The 17,208-nt window shown below is 43.0% G+C and overlaps 2 protein-coding genes across 2 annotated transcripts; one reads left to right on the forward strand and one right to left on the reverse strand.

Annotated features, from left to right (window-relative positions):
- Positions 1–409: 409 nt before the first annotated feature.
- Positions 410–4,932, reverse strand: LOC139380057 (uncharacterized protein C13orf42). The gene is made up of 3 exons (XM_071122521.1): positions 4,519–4,932; positions 4,223–4,367; positions 410–660 (listed from the first exon to the last, which is right to left on the reverse strand). Exons 1-3 carry the CDS (start codon positions 4,930–4,932, stop codon positions 410–412), a joined length of 810 nt encoding a protein of 269 aa, XP_070978622.1.
- Positions 4,933–13,835: 8,903 nt separating this feature from the next.
- LOC139380425 (TLR adapter interacting with SLC15A4 on the lysosome) lies at positions 13,836–16,535 on the forward strand. Its single transcript, XM_071123085.1, has 2 exons — positions 13,836–14,029; positions 14,865–16,535. Exon 2 carries the CDS (start codon positions 14,867–14,869, stop codon positions 16,070–16,072), a length of 1,206 nt encoding a protein of 401 aa, XP_070979186.1. The 5' UTR covers positions 13,836–14,029; positions 14,865–14,866; the 3' UTR covers positions 16,073–16,535.
- The last annotated feature ends 673 nt before the right edge of the window (positions 16,536–17,208 follow it).

Here is a 17,208-nt window from a genome sequence, read left to right on the forward strand (position 1 = left end):
TGATGTCAGGTGGAGTAGGTGGTCTGTTTAGTCACAGTAACTAAGTAATGAGAGTGTTTGTTGGTAATTACGCTGTCCAAGCTACGCACGGTCCTTTGTGGATCGGGTTACCGCCCCATCAGTCCCAAGGGCCACAGCAGACTGGATAATTTATCAGGCTGGTGGCATAGCGAACAATGTCACATGCTAAGCCTGTCCACACCAACATAATACCATAATCATTGGCTGCCACTTTCTCTCAGTTCTCACTTCCTCTAGGCTACTTCTCTCTCTCACTTCCTATATTACTATCCATGGTTATTTTGTGGTTTCCCTGCCAATTCCTCACCAGCTGAATGCTTGCATGTCGCGGGACCTCCCCAAGTTGACTCCCGTACTTGTTATGAAACTCAGGACAAGCAAGTTCGTACTACTTCTTTTTGAGTTTCGGCTTGAAGCGCAGTGTCTGGAAAGCGCTCTCCACCACTTTGGGCAGGTGGATGGGGTTTCTCTGTAGGTGTCGTCGGCTGCTCGTCGTCCCGTTGTCGCTGTTCTTCTTGGCCGTGCTGCTGCTTTTGCTGGTTGAGGCCGGCTTCTTCAGCTTGGACTCATCTGTGGGACACCGTGGGACCCTCATGACCCAGTTGGAGTGGAGGTCGTGCTCACTGGTGCTGGTGGCCACTGATGAAGAGAGAGATGGGTTCACGTCAGTTCTCAAAATGCCCATCCAAATTCTACATGGGGAGAGAAAAAACCACTAAAGGGTAGTTTGTGATCTATTACAGTTACAATTACTCTGAGACTGCAACAAGCTGTTCACTGTCTCTAGATCAGCACCAGGTAGCTAGGGCTTCACTACACCTAGTGTTGATTTTTCAGTGTTACATTTCTAGTGTTGATTTAGGAGTTAAATTAACTCTAAAAAATCCCCAGTGTTGGTGTCAATAACCATTGTTGACTGTGATTGTGTCAGTTTTACTCTGCGGAGACTAAAACATTCTCATCAAAACCACGCCCATCATTATCTTATTTCCCAGCACGCTCTACTGGATCTAGATTTTTTGGGGGGATTGTTTTTAATATGTGTGTTTTGATTGATTGATTAATTTTATGCCACACAAAGATACATAACATACATTTTTCTAAACTAATCCAATCAATTAGTTAGATTTATTGCACCCGTTACTTAAATAGTTAAGGTAGTCTCTTTCATCAAAGTTCCTAACCTTTAACATCTTTCTGACTGCAGGTTGTGTGTGAATAAACAGTGTAACTGTTGGCTGTCTTAACTCAGGCTGGATTCCAATAGGAATTATATATCACTTTGAAGGTCAGTATATTGTGATTTGTAAACCAGTTGGTTCTTAACACCATTGTGTTGGGGTAAAATATTGCCAATAAAGTAAGGAAGGCCTTATGATATATGTAAGATATTGTCATTAACAGTTTTATTTAAATTGTTTTCTTTTGGAAAAGTTCTCACATTTACCATTTCTTGTAAAAACAGCTCATACATTTTGTACATCATGTCATACACATAAAACTGCAACAAAGCATAAAACACAGCATTTGAAAGTTACATTTAAATTGGTTAAAAAGTACATGTTGTTAAAATCAATGAAAACAACCATGAATAAAAGTACTTTCCTTGTAAACATCAAATCTGTAAAAGCCATTTAAAATGTGTACTAATGATCTAACAAAGGTAAAACATTTTTAAGCCAGGGAAAACATGTTAAAAAGTCACCTTGTTAAAAGGCTGTCTTCGGTCCCTTGTACAGGAGCGGGGTGAGTCCTTATCAAACTCGCCTCATCCTGCTCCTCTGAATAAATTACCGTCCCCTCCTTCGGGGCCCAGAGGAGATCCCTCCCCTAGGCGCCGCAGCGCTGTCAGTCTGTGGCCGCCGGGACCTAGGGTGTTTTGGGGGACCCATTGCCCCCTTCCTTCCGTACCACCCCAGGGCTCCCGTTGCTACCATGGCCACTGCCTGGGGGTGGTCTCTATGCTTTTCCCTACCAGCAGGTTGCGGGAGGACCACAGTGCTTCCTTCAAGCACGTGAGGGTGGGACAGAACTTGGTGAAGGCCTTCGGTGGAATAGGCCTTCGGCCCACCCCATACAGCACGAGCTGAGGTGTTAGGTCCTCCCCTGCTGGCAGACACAGGGTGATCAGGGGGGCTGCTTCCTTCCACAGGTCCCTGGCAGCTCTGCACTCCCAGAGCATGTGCCTCACCGACCGCAGCCTGGTCGGGGGCCCCGTGAGTGCATAACGGCCCTGTTACATTTGCCTACAGCAAAAACTCACTTTATGAAGTCCACAGGACCAGATTTTAAGGAATTCAACAACCATGTCTCTGTCACTAACAAATACAGTCTTGGGTGGTAACTCTACAAGTCATTCAAAAAGGCAAGGCACACTGGGAAATGATATTGGGGCTCTGTTTTTTGTATGTTGTGCCGACATCAATAAAGTTTGAGCATAAAGTTACTGAACTCTTCCCCCATGTCAAACACTTGATTTCAGGAGGCGGGATTATTAAGGGGACAAGGTGACATCACCTAAACTCTCATTTTAATACACCAATGGTAACATGATATTCTTGTACCTAATTTAGATAAGTACCGTCTTGTAACCAACAAAGGAGACTGCGTGTTCGCAGGAGACTGTGTGGTTTATCAAGCTAGATAGCTACTCTACTGGTGACCAAATTTGACTGCAGGGTGTCAGCAAATATAAATAAAAGTTTACACTATTCATCTATGGCAAATATTCTTATATGTTTCCACTTTCATATGTATCTGGTGTTAGCTATTTACTAGGGAGCATAGTTCAAAATGCTGACACATTTGTCATGTTAAAATCTGTCAGCAATGCTGTGGTTCACAGCAAAAGCAAAAGAGATGTCAAACAGGAGGTGTAAAATTGACATCGTTGATGCAATTTCATTGTTGTTTAGATTGCTTGGTGTATCACAACATTTGCATGAGATTATGTAACTGCTCACTGCATTCAAATTTATTGACATAGTCCTTCCAAAGAGCTGTCAGTCAAGGTGAGCTCCTGAATATAACCTCCTGCCCACTCAGCTTGTCTTTTCAAAGTTCCTGGTAGTTAGTCATGAGAGAAAGTAGACTCTTTTTTTTTCTGTAATTTTGAGCATTTCTATCCCCCCAAAATATTCTGGGGGATATTTTAGAGCTAGGTTTCCATCCAATTGGCGACAGATTTTCATGCGAATATTAAAAAATCTGCATTAAAACAATGTGCGAATTTTCCCACCAGATATGTGTTTCCATCTAATTAACTTGTTGCAGATAAAAGGTGCACATAAAAGTACACGGTTAAATTCACAAATAAACACAAGTAAAAAAATGTCATTGCATTTTCAACTCTACTCATGTCATCTCCCTCAAAAAATGTGCGTTTTATAGTGAGTGTGCCCACTCTGGTCTTTGCACGCGCACTCTAACCGGCTACAGTGCACATATTGTATAGCCTACATGATGAGATTATTATGGACAAAAGAGCGAGATTATTTTTATTTGTCAAATGGCAGCCAAGCATTGGTGATCATGTCACCAGAATAAGACCCTCGATGTTTATTAGAAAGGAGCATCAAGCTCATCACCGTGCACTTTCACCACCCTGTGATGTTCATCATAACTTGTTCCATCTGTGGTCTAATAAACTGCATGCTTTCCCAACCAGTCCTAGTGGGAGGACCACACAATATCTCATTGCATGACTTCAAATTTACTTTGATATGATGGTTATTACAGTATATCAATATTTGCGCATAAAATCATTTTCACCGACATTTCTCACATAAATCATTTTACCGACACAAGAAGATCCACCTTGTCTAGCGTATTTTGTTTTGTTGACATTTGGAAAGTTTACAGAGAATATTTATGTTTCCATCAGGCCAGTCATGACATTTTTTTTATCCAACATGTCCTTTACTCACATAAAAAGGTTGGATGGTTAGTCAAAAGGCTATTTTACATGGAAATCTGAATGATCTTTGGGACTTTTAACACGCAAAAGTCTGGACCCATGTAGACACTGGCCCAGTTTTAAATTTAACATTGTCAGTGTTGATTTAAAACTAGAGAATTTGCTGTGTATCTCCAGATCAGCACCAGGTATCTGTCCACTGTCTCTATATCAGCACCAGGTAGCTGTCCACTGTCTTCGCTGTTTAGGCAACTTGATCGTACTACAAACCAAAACACAACTCACCAATGAAGTCAACGTCAGCGTGCCCATCGTCTACATGGGGCTTGCGCGTGTGCTCAGGGTCACAGCTAGCGATGACAGCATCAAAGAAGTCCAGAGTGTCCTCCTCATTGGGGATTGGAGGGGCAGACGGTTTGGTCCTCATGCTCTTTAAAAAAATTACAAAATAAGAGAGAAAATGATTGTCTATTGATTTCTTTAGTAGAAGGCATTCAGTGGTTCAAACAATTTCATTTAGGACACAAGGATAATTATGAGGTGAGGTCATAGCCATTAAGTGATTCACAAAGCCTTTCTACCTGTGCGTCCTTGGAGGTGGGTGGGGGTGGCGCAGGCTTCTTTTTGGGGGAGATTGTGGCCTTCATCTCGTTGCTTTTGAAGTTGTTGACGCTCCTCGTGTACTGCCGTCTCAACGCCACCAGCTCTTCCAAATACTCCAGGCAGTTCTGATTTTGTGAGTAGAGCCATATCCGGTCCTCCTGCCTCTGATAATAATACAAGGCGGTGGTGGACTCAACATTTACAGAACTTTTGCTCCGCTTCAGTGTGGAGTTGACAGATGACTGATTCCTCTGGCCCACCACGAGCATGGAGGTGCTCCGCACCAACTTGACGGTGCACGCGCTGTGGTAGTCCTGCTCGGACCGCGGACTGCCATCACGAGCCCTGTGCCCATTGTTGGGACGGAGTGCGTTGTTGATCTTCCTAAACATGTGCGTGGAGTAACTCACAGTTATAAAAAATATAATGTTAGTTCAATCGAGGTGCCCATAACCGTTTCCAAGTAGTATTCCCCAGAAATCAATTAGAAAACAAGCACATGGCGCGTAAAAGAAAAACGTTGGTCTTGTCCATGGGGATGAAACTGCCCGTGAGTATCGTTGGCAGAGAAGATAACTTCAGACTCCTCTCACTTTAAAAAAACGTTCCCGGCCATCACTGCGGTGTTATGGGGGTTGTGCTATGGCAACGGGCCTCGAAATTCAACCCGCTCCCGTGTCATTACTATTGAACAGCAGTGTCAAATGTCTTTATGGGCACCTCAAGCTCCCATTGTCACCAAAACGCACGTGCTGTAGTCCCGCTGCCCAGTGGCTTATACACAGAAAATCATCCAGTGTTGCATATTTCAGTGTAACATTTCTAGTGTTGATTCAGGAGTTAAATGAAGGCTCTAAGAGTAAAATTAACACCCAAATGGTGTAAAATAACCCCAGTGTTGGTGCTAATAGCCAGTGTTGAGTGTGAGAGTGTGATTATATAAGTTTTGTCTCTGTGGAGACTAAAACCTTCTCATCAAAACCATGCTGTTCATTATCAGATTTAACCAGCACGCTCTACTGCAGCTAGATTTTTTAAGGATTGTTTTTAATATCTGTGTTTTGCATACACATTGATTGCTTTTTAAATTTTATGCTACACAAAGATATAGCACATACATTTTTATAAACTAATCCAATCAGTTAGTTAGATTCATTGCACACATTACTGAAATGGTTGTTCCAGTTTAAATGGTTTAGGTGTCACGCCCTGATCTGTTTTTCACCTGTCCTTGTGATTGTCTCCACCCCCTCCAGGTGTCGCTTATTTTCCCTAGTGGATTTATCCCTGTGTTTCCTGTCTCTCTGTGCCAGTGTGTCTTGTATGTTCAAAGCCAGTGTGGTTTTCCTGTGCTCCTGCTTTTCTATTCTCTTTTTGCTAGTCCTCCTGGTTTTGACCCGTGCCTATTTCTGGACTCTGTTACCCACCTGCCTGACCATTCTGCCTGCCACTCTGTACTTCCTAGACTCTGAACTGGTTTTGAACTTTTGCCTGTCCACGACCAACCTCTTGCCAACCGGTTTGGATTATAATAAATATCAAAGACTCAAACCATCTGCCTCCCGTGTCTGCATCTGGGTCTCGCCTTGTGCCCTTATATTAGGTGCCCTTATATATATTATATTAGTCTCCTCACAATATTCCTAACCCTAACAGTCATTCTAAATGCAGGTTGCGGGTGAATAGAAATTCCAACTGTCAGATGTCCAAACTGTGGCAGTCCTAACTGGCTGGATTACAATAGGACTTACATATCACTTTACAAGCCAGCCTAGTGTGATTGCAGATATGCTGTGGCGTGTAAACAATGAGGGTCCTAACACCAGCTGTGTTAGGGTAGCACTTTGCCATCAAAGTAAGGCATAAGTTTTACATTTGAGAGTTAAACATTTTAAAGAACACGAACAGTCTTTCATGAAGTTGGATGATATTTGGATGAAACCAAATCAAAGTATGCAGAGGAGGGTGGTTTACATAGCTAGATAGATGGGGCGGCAGGGTAGCCAAGTGGTTAGAGAGTTGGACTAGTAACCGGAAGGTTGCAAGTTCAAACCCCCCGAGCTGACAATCTGTTGTTCTGCCCCTGAACAGCCCATTAACCCACTGTTCCTAGGCCGTCATTGACAATAAGAATTTGTTCTTAACTGACTTGCCTATATATATAAAAATACTGGCACCAGTGTGCCAGAATTTGACTGTAGGGTGTCAGCAAACATAATTCAAAGTTCACACTACTCATCTATGGAAAAGGCACTCACCATGCCTTCATTATTAAGTTTTCCACATTTTATTGGGTGAATTTACATTTGATTAAATTGTGATTTTGTGTCACTGATACCCCATAATGTCAAAGTGGAATTTGGTTTGTAGGAAATGTATGTGGCAAAGAATTCTTATTGTCAATGACACAATACCCCATAATGTCAAAGTGGAATTTGGTTTGTAGGAAATGTATGTGGCAAAGAAGTTTTGTCCTGAATACAAAGTTTTATGTTTGGAGCAAATCCAACAGAACACATCACTGAGTACCACTCTTCATAATTTTTAAGAATGGTGGTGGCTGCATCATGTTATGGATATGCTTGTTATTGGCAAGGACTAGAGAGGGTTTTTTTTGTTGATAAAAATAAACGGAATAAGCACAGGCAAAATCCTAGAGGAAACCTGGTTCAGTCTGCTTTCCAACAGACACTTGGAGACTAATTCAACTTTCAGCAGGACAGTAACCTAAAACACAAGGCCAAATCTACACTGTTGCTTACCAAGATGACATTGAATGTTCTTCAGTGGCCTAGTTACAGTTTTGACTTAATTCAGCATGAAAATCTATGGCAAAACTTGAAAATGGCTGTTAAGCAATGATACACAATCAACTTGACAGAGCTTGAAGAATTTTAGAAAGAATAACGGGCAAATATTGTACAATCCAGGTGTGCAAAACTCTCAGAGACTTACCCAAAACGACTCAGCACCGTAATCATCATTAAAGGTGCTTCTACAAAGTATTGACTCAGGGTTGAGAAAACTTACAGTGTCACGTTCTGACCTTAGTTCCTTTGTTTTTGTCTTTGCTTTAGTATGGTCAGGGCGTGAGTTGGGGTGGGCAGTCTATGTTTGTTTTTCTATATTGGGTTTTGAGTTCGGACTAGTATGGTTCTCAATCAGAGGCAGCTGTCAATTGTTGTCCCTGATTGAGAATCATACTTAGGTAGCCTGGGTTTCACTTTTGGTTTGTGGGTGTTTGTTTTCTGTGTGAGTGTTTGGTCCACACGGTACTGTTTCGGTTTTCGTTTGTTCACTTTATTGTTTTGTATTTCAGTGTTCAGTTCGTTTCATTAAATATTACATCATGAACACTTACCACGCTGCGCTTTGGTCCGATCCTTCTTCCACCTCTGAATGCCATTACATACAGTTGAAGTCGGAAGGTTACATTTACCTTATCCAAATACATTTAAACTCAGTTTTTCTGAGATGTTATTCCAGTAAAAATGCCCTGTCTTTGGTCAGTTAGTATCACCACTTTATTTTAAGAATGTGAAATGTCAGAATAATAGCAGAGAGAATGATTTATTTCAATTTTATTTCTTTAATTCCCAGTGGGTCAGAAGTTTACATACACTAAATTAGTATTTGGTAGAATTGCTTTTAAGTTGTTCAACTTGGGTCAAACATTTTGGGTAGCCTTCCACAAGCTTCCCACAATAAGTTGGGGAATTTTGTCCTATTCCTCCTGACAGAGCTGGTGTAACTCAGTCAAGTTTGTAGGCCTTCTTGATCGCACACGCTTTTTCAGTTCTGCCCAAAAATGTCTATAGGATTGAGGTCAGGGCTTTGTGATGGCCACTCCAATACCTTGACTTTGTTGTCCTTAAGCAATTTTTCCACAACTTTGGAAGTATGCTTGGCTTCATTGTCCATTTGGAAGATCAATTTTTAACTTCCTTTAACTTCCTGACTGATGTCTTGAGATGTTGCTTCAATATATCCACATAATTGTCCTCCTCATGATGCCATCTATTTGTAAAGTGCACCAGTCCCTCCTGCAGCAGCAAAGCACACCCACAACATGATGCTGCCACCTCCGTGCTTAAAAGTTGGGATGCTGTTCTTCGGCTTACAAGCCTCCCCTTTAAACCTCCAAACATAACGATGGTCATTATGGCCAAACAGTTCTATTTTTGTTTCATCAGACCAGAGGACATTTCTCCAAAATGTATGATCTTTGTCCCTATGTGCAGTTGCAAACCGTAGTCTGGCTTTTTTTATGGTGGTTTTGGAGCAGTGGATTCTTCCTTGCTGATCGGTCTTTCAGGTTATGTTGATATCATACTTGTTTTGCTGTGGATAAAGATACTTTTGTACCTGTTTCCTCCAGTATATTCACAAGGTCCTTTTCTGTTGTTCTGGGATTGGTTTGCACTTTTTGCACCAAAGTACGTTCATCTCTAGGAGACAGAATGCATCTCCTTCCTGAGCGGTATGACGGCTGCGTGGTCCATGGTGTTTATACTTGTGTACTATTGTTTGTACAGATGAACGTGGTACCTTCAGGTGTTTGGAAATTGCTCTCAAGGATGAACCAGACTTGTGGAGGTCTACAATTTTTTTGTTCTGAGGTCTTGGCTGATTTCTTTTGACTTTCCCATGACGTCAAGCAAAGAGGCACTGAGTTTGAAGGTAGGACTTGAAATACATCCACAGGTACTCCTCCAATTGACTCAAATTATATCAATTAGCCTATCAGAAGCTTCTAAAGCCATGACATCATTTTCTGGAATTTTCCAAGCTGTTTAAAGGCACAGTCAACTTAGTGTATGTAAACTTCTGACTCACTGGAATTGTGATACAGTGAATTTTAAGTGAGATAATCTGTCTGTAAACAATTGTTGGAAAAATTACTTGCGTCATAAACAAAGTAGCCGAATTGCCAAAACTATAGTTTGCTAACAAGAAATTTGTGGAGTGGTTGAAAAATGAGTTTTAATTATTCCAACCTAAGTGTATGTAAACTTCAGAATTCAACTGTATGGAAATTTCTATAAATCATTTTCAATAAATATGCAAAAAAAAATTGACAAATATGTTTTCACCTGTTCATTATGGGGTAAGATGTGTGATATATATATACATTTTATTTGTTTTAATTCAGGCTGGAACACAGCCTTTCTAATCGACCTGGCCTGGTATCCTGGAAGGATATTGACCCCATCCTGTCAGTAGAGGATGCCTGGTTGCTCTTTAGAAATGCTTTCCTTGCCATCTTAAATAAGCATGGACCATTCAAAAAATGTAGAACTAAAAACCGATATAGCCCTTGGCTCACCCCAGACATGACTGCCCTTGACCAGCACAAAAACATCCTGTGGCGTTCTGCATTAGCATCGAATAGCCCCCTTGATATGCAACTTTTCAGGGAAGTCAGGAACCATTATACTCAGTCAGTAAGGAAAGCAAAGGCTAGCTTCTTCAAACATAAATTTGCATCCAGTAGCACTAATTCCAAAAAGGTTTGGGGCACTGTAAAGTCTATGGAGAATAAGCACCCCCTCCCAGCTGCCCACTTCTCTGAGGCGAGGAAACACTGTCACCACTGGTAAATCTACGATAATCGATAATTTCAATAAGCATTTTTCTATGACTGGCCATGCTTTCCACCTGGTTACCCCTACCCCGGCCAAAAGCAACTTGCCCAAGCCCCCCCCCCCCGCTTCTCCTTCACCCAAATCCAGACCTCTGATGTTCTGAAAGAGCTGCAAAATCTGTATCCTATTTCGCAACAAAGCTTCCTTCACTCATGCTGCCAAACATACCCTCGTAAAGCTGACTATCCTACCGATCCTTGATCCTTAGCCTCCAACACTCTCTCAGCAAACTGGATGTAGTCTATCACAGTGCCATCCGTTTTGTCACCAAAGCCCCATATACTACCCACCATTGCGACCTGTATGCTCTCGTTTGCTGGCCCTCACTACATATTCATCGCCAAACCCACTGGCTCCAGGTCATCTATAAGTATTTTCTAGGTATCTCAGCTCACTGGTCACCATAGCAACACCCACCCGTAGCACAAGCTCCAGCAGGTATATTTCACTGGTCATCCCCAAAGCCAACACTTATTTTGGCCGCCTTTCCTTCCAGTTCTCTGGTGCCAATGACTGGTGCAAAAATCACTAAAGCTGGAGTCTTATATCTCCCTCCCTAACTTTAAGCATCAGCTGTTAGAGCAGTTTACCGATCACTGTACCTATACACAGCCCGTCTGTAAATAGCACACCCAACTACGTCATCCCTATATTGTTATTTATCCTCTTGCTCTTTTGTACCCCAGTATCTCTACTTGCACATCATCATCTGCACATCTATCACTCCAGTGTTAATGCTAAATTGTAATTATTTCACCTCTATGGTCTATTTATTGCCTTACCTCCCTACTCTTCTACATTTGCACACACTGTACATAGATTTTTCTATTGTGTTTTTGACTGTATGTTTGTTTATGTGTAATTCTGTGTTGTTGTTTTTTGTCACACTGCTTTGCTGGCCTACCTGGTTAAATAAAGGTACAATAAAACATGTTGAATAAGTCAAGGGGTAGGAATATTTTCTGAAAGCACTGTATTTGTTTCCCCTTTCATCTGTGTCTGGTGTTAGCTAGTTACAGGCTAGCTAGGTTTTCAGCCAGCATGGAACAAATAGGGAGAAAGGGTCATTTAAAACTCTGAAGCAGTTGTTATGTCAACACATCCTACAGTGCTGCTGTGAACCGCAGTACAAAAGACAAGCCAAATGGGAGATGTTTAAAACCTTTCTAGGGCAGGCGTTCCGCTAGCGGAACCCCTTGAAAACATTCCGCTGAAAAGGCAGCGCGCGAAATTCAAAAATATTGTTTTTTTTGCAGAAATACTCATAATAAACATTGATAAAAGATACAAGTGTTATTCACAGAATTAAAGATAGACTTCTCCTTAATGCAACCGCTGTGCCAGATTTCAATTTTTTTTTACGGAGAAATCATAATCTGAGTACGGCGCTCAGAGCCCAATCCAGCCAAAGAAATATCCGCCATTTTGGAGTCAACAGAAGTTAGAAATAACATTATATTCACTTACCTTTGATGATCTTCATCAGAAGGCACTCCCAGGAATCCCAGGTCAAACATAAATGACTGATTTGTTCCATAAAGTTCCATAAAGTCCATAATTTATCTCCAAATAGCCACTTGTTGTTAGCGTGTTCAGCCCAGTAATCCATCTTCATGAGGCGCGAGCACTACGTCCAGACAAAAACTCGAAAAGTTCCGTTACAGGTCATAGAAACAAGTCAAACGATGTATGGAATCAATCTTTAGGATCTTTTTAACATAAATCATCAATAAGGTTCCAACAGGAGAATTCCATTGTCTGAAGAAAAGCACTGGAACGATAGCTAACTCTGTCGGGACCGCACATCACGAGCCTGAGACACTCTACCAGACCCATGACTCATTCAGCTCCCACTCCCCCCTCCTTTATAGCAGAAGCCTGAAAGAAGTTTCTAAAGATGGTTGACATCTAGTGGAAGCCTTAGGAAGTGCAACTTGACCCCATAGACACTGTGTATATGATAGGCCAAGCTTTGAAAAACTACAAACCTCAGATTTCCCACTTCCTGGTTGGATTTTTCTCAGGTTTTCCCCTGCCATATGGGTTCTGTTATACTCACAGACATCATTCAAACAGTTTTAGAAACTTCAGTGTTTTCTATCCAATACTAATAATAACATGCATATATTAGCATCTGGGACAGAGTAGGAGGCAGTTCACTCTGGGCACGCTATTCATCCAAAAGTGAAAATGCTGCCCCCTATCCCAAAAAGGATATAAAAAAAACAATTGACACCATTAATGCATTTGCAATGTTGTTTGAGTTGCTTTGTGTATCACCAAATAGATGGATTTACTGCAACACTGCATCCAAGTTTCTTGACACAGGCGTTTAAAAGAGCTGTCAGTCAAAGCGAACTCATTAATATAAGCTCCCTGAAAACAGACTGTTTTTTCAAACTTCCATGTAGTTTTTTCAAAGACTTTGAGCATTTCTATCCCCCTAAAATATTATGGGTGACATTTCATTCACTCAAAGGGCTATTTTCCATGGGAATCAGAATGCCTGTTCGGGACCTTTAATGATAACATTTGCCTCCAGTAGGAAAACGCTTGGTGAGGTCCATAGGACTGAAAATGAACGAATGTCACTAACAAATAGAGTCGTGGGTGGCAACTACAATTCAGTCGAAAGGCAAGTCACTCTGGTAAATAAGGCTTTACAATAAGCAGTGTGTGAATTTAACACTGTTCCAGTGTCTGTACAGGTCCACACTTTCAGTGTTAATTTAATAAATTACGGATTACACTATGCGTAATATCTGTCTAAATATCCCTTCCAAATAAATAATTAAGGTGACTGCGGTGTCATGTTTCAGGCCCTGTGAACACCATTGTTGCGCTGGTTCTCTGCTGGCCAACAGACGCAAGGCGAAGATCTGCAACCTGCATTGACTCATCTATTGACTAAGGAGCCCTAGACTGTAGAGTGAACACAAGAAAACGACCCCCCTCCCACCTCTACTCTGCAAATCTGTTCATGACCGCAATAGAACTATACAGTATATAGATTGTAGACTGAGGGATCCCCCAACACATTAATTGATTCCCTTATCAGATAGGCTCAACCCTCCATGGCACCTATGGTTACACAATGTGTCAGAGCGGACCTGACTGACTATGCAGGGTCTGGTTTCTAGCATAACACTGAGCTGCCCAAAGTCTTGGGTTTCAAACAGGAAATGATGAGTTGTGGTTGCATGACCACAGGCTGGAGCGTGAGGCCACACTTCCCTTTCTGTCACCTGTAAACAGACCAGACGCTTGGGCAGGGCCACACACACACACACACACACACACACACACACACACACACACACACACACACACACACACACACACACACACACACACACACACACACACTTTCTGTCAGTTTGAGACATAAGGTGAAAGGGAGAGTCCAATTTATATTTTTTTGGCTTAGTGTGAAGTTTCTTTCTCCTTAAATCAATCTTTCCTTCCTCTTTTAAACCCCTCACCTGTGCTTTCCTTCCTCTTTTAAACCCCTGTGCTTTTTTCAGTGGAAAACAAAACTGCATTGTTTCATGTTCAGGACATTGACAGATGCTATGATGGAGGATATGGAAGACAGCCCTCTCACTTCCTCTTGGTCTTGTATAAAGCTTAAAGCAATGGTACCTACACTTGTCACAACCACTCACTCACACTGCTCTATGGTACTGCACTGGCTTGGTACAATAAACCTGGAGACACTGGAGACACTGACATGAATAGAGCGAGGAGAGGAGCACACATCCAACTCAGAGCAACAGTTGGTGGACTGCATGACTGCTTGAAGAGTGTTACGTCATTTGACGTGTTGCATCGTTTGAATTTGAAGGTAAGGAGTCAAAACAAAAATGCATATTTCTACCCAGTGTATGAATACATTGTACAATATAAACAAATATATTCAAAAGGGATTCAAAGACAGTTTATCCACAATCTGCTGTAAACTGACCAAAGACAGTTTATCCACAATCTGCTGTAAACTGACCAAAGACAGTTTATCCACAATCTGCTGTAAACTGACCAAAGACAGTTTATCCACAATCTGCTGTAAACTGACCAAAGACAGTTTATCCACAATCTGCTGTAAACTGACCAAAGACAGTTTATCCACAATTTGCTGTAAACTGACCAAAGACAGTTTATCCACAATCTGCTGTAAACTGACCAAAGACAGTTTATCCACAATCTGCTGTAAACTGACCAAAGACAGTTTATTCACAATTTGCTGTAAACTGACCAAAGACAGTTTATCCACAAACTGCTGTAAACTGACCAAAGACAGTTTATCCACAATCTGCTGTAAACTGACCAAAGACAGTTTATCCACAAACTGCTGTAAACTGACCAAAGACAGTTTATCCACAATCTGCTGTAAACTGACCAAAGACAGTTTATCCACAATCTGCTGTAAACTGACCAAACACAGTTTATCCACAAACTGCTGTAAACCGACCAAAGACAGTTTATCCACAATCTGCTGTAAACTGACCAAAGACAGTTTATCCACAAACTGCTGTAAACTGACCTAAGACAGTTTATCCACAAACTGCTGTAAACTGACCAAAGACAGTTTATCCACAATCTGCTGTAAACTGACCAAAGACAGTTTATCCACAAACTGCTGTAAACTGACCAAACGGCTGTATATGTGTGTTCCTTTCCAGCCATGCTGTGTGAGAGCATACTATGGAGCATGACCTACTGTAGTGACCAGGAGAGCCTGGACCCTCTCCCCCCTGTGATAGAGCCCCCCACGAGTAGTGTGAGGGCTGGCTCACAGCCGGTTAAAGCCGCCCCGCTCTTCACACTCCAGGCCTCTCCAGACCAGCCAAGCAGAAAGGGCCACTCCATCCTGCCTAGAGTGGCCCAAGACCAGAGGCCCTACCGTTTGAGTGCCGAAATCCAGCCCCAGGGTTCTTCTCTACAGCAGGCCTTGCATTCCCAGAGGCCCCATCCTGGCAGACACATTTCACCAGAGATGGAAATCCCTGGGCAGGCTCGTTCTGGTGGTGACGTCCCTTTCCTGGTGCCCTCTTCCTGCCAGAGCATCTGTCAGAACTACAGCGACCTCCACATCGGGGGGGACCAGGTGCTGCCTCTTTCGGATCACGATGGGGAGCTCCTGCCCTGCAGCGATACCCAGGCCGACGGCCCCTTCCTCTATTCCTGTGACGTCCTCCCAGCCGCAGATGACTCTCCCCCAGATCGGGCCTCTGAAGACAGGCCACTGCATCCTCTCCAGGTGGGCTCAGGCTTGGGATCCTCCCGCTGGAGGGCGGGGAGCGGCCGCGACCGGAGCTTCCTCCTCCAGGGGTGTGAGGGGCCCCTCTCCAACTCACTGCTCAACCGCTACCTGGAGCACAAGCTACTGGACCTGTACCAGCAGTACATGCTGGAGAGCATGGCCCGGGAAGGGGGTTGTAATGAGGGTTTCCCCAGCCACCTGCTGGCTTCAGAGCTGCTTCTTACCAGCCTGGATCAGATCACGTTGCAGCTGAGCCGTGAGGGCCACCTAGAAGCGGGCCGGGCCAAAGACATGGTGCTCAGCTGCCTGCTGAGGGTGGCCAGCGGCCTGCAGTCCAGTGAGATCAGTACTCCCCTGCTCCAGATCTCAACTGAACTGCAGCTCCCCACTGCTACTACTGCTGCTGCTACTGCTGCTGCTACTGTTACTACTGCTGTTACTGCTGCTACTACTACTGTTGCTGTTACTGCTGCTACTGTTACTACTGCTGTTACTACTGTTACTGTTGCTGCTGCTTCTACTTCTACTACTACTGCTGCTGGTGCTGGTGCTGGTGCTGGGGGCCTAGGAGTACCTCAGGGACCGCTCAACTTCACCACTGACCCCCCAGTTAAAGACATCCTTTGACCCCTGACCCCTGAAACAACTGCACTCAGAAACCGTCTTGTTGCGGAGGTCCAACCAACTTGACTCAGCCCCCCCCTCCAGTACTAGACAGTTTCACTGTCCCCCTAGTTTTTAAAAATAGCCTCTGAACAGGGAAGGACCAGGAGGGAGTGTGTGCAGCTATGTTTTTAACCCTAATGGAAAATGTAAATTGTTGCTACCTTTCCTACTTTGGTATTACCTTCACTCAGACTCTGTCTATCCTCTCAGTTCCCCCTACACACTGTTCTCTTATGACGAAACGAAACAGCTTTCAAATAGCTGCAGTGACATAATATCCATATTGAGGTGGAAACACAGTGGTGGAGAATGAAGACGTCTGTACTGTTGTCATGTTTTCATGAAGAGAACATGACATTCTATCTAATGTTTTATTCTTGTTTTATTGTCTGTGAAAAATCAATAAACATGTTGATCACACAAATGCCAGTTACTCTGATACGGATCCCAGTACAGTGGATCCTTCCCAATACATTATCATAACAGTAGCGTACACTAAAGGTAGTCCTGTGGTGATATAACATTTGAGTGGTCAAAGCGTTGGCGCAAACACTCAAATTGCTTCAATGAATGTCCAGGTTGATCTCACAAACATCTAGATAAGTTTGAGGTAGTTTTATGCGCCATAGACAGTAGCTGAGTAGTGAAGTGTGCTCTGTCCCCACAAGAGGGGAGCCGAGAGTTGTATCTCTGCAGAACAGGCAGGAAGGCAGGCACAATCTCCTTCTGCCACATGTTTATTTCTTTGTCTCATGTTTCCTCTCTCTCTCTCTCTCTCTCTCTCTCTCTCTCTCTCTCTCTCTCTCTCTCTCTCTCTCTTTCGCTCTCTCTCTCTCTTTCTCTCTCTTTCGCTCTCTCTCTCTCTCTCTCTCTCTCTTTCTCTCTCTTTCTCTCTCTTTCTCTCTCTCTCTCTCTCTCTCTCTCTCTCTCTCTCTCTGTGTCCTGTCCTAACCCTCTCCTTGAACCCATCCAGCTAATGGGTTGTTATTTTCCACTCCCTGTTGTCTACTGCCAATGATGTTATCACAACTAAGTCTTAAATCTATTGTACAGGCCACACAAAACTTTCCTGTGTGAGTGTGCGTGCATGTGTATGT

Source organism: Oncorhynchus clarkii, chromosome 22 (genome assembly GCF_045791955.1).
Source record: "Oncorhynchus clarkii lewisi isolate Uvic-CL-2024 chromosome 22, UVic_Ocla_1.0, whole genome shotgun sequence".
NCBI classification, from domain to species: Eukaryota; Metazoa; Chordata; class Actinopteri; order Salmoniformes; family Salmonidae; genus Oncorhynchus; species Oncorhynchus clarkii.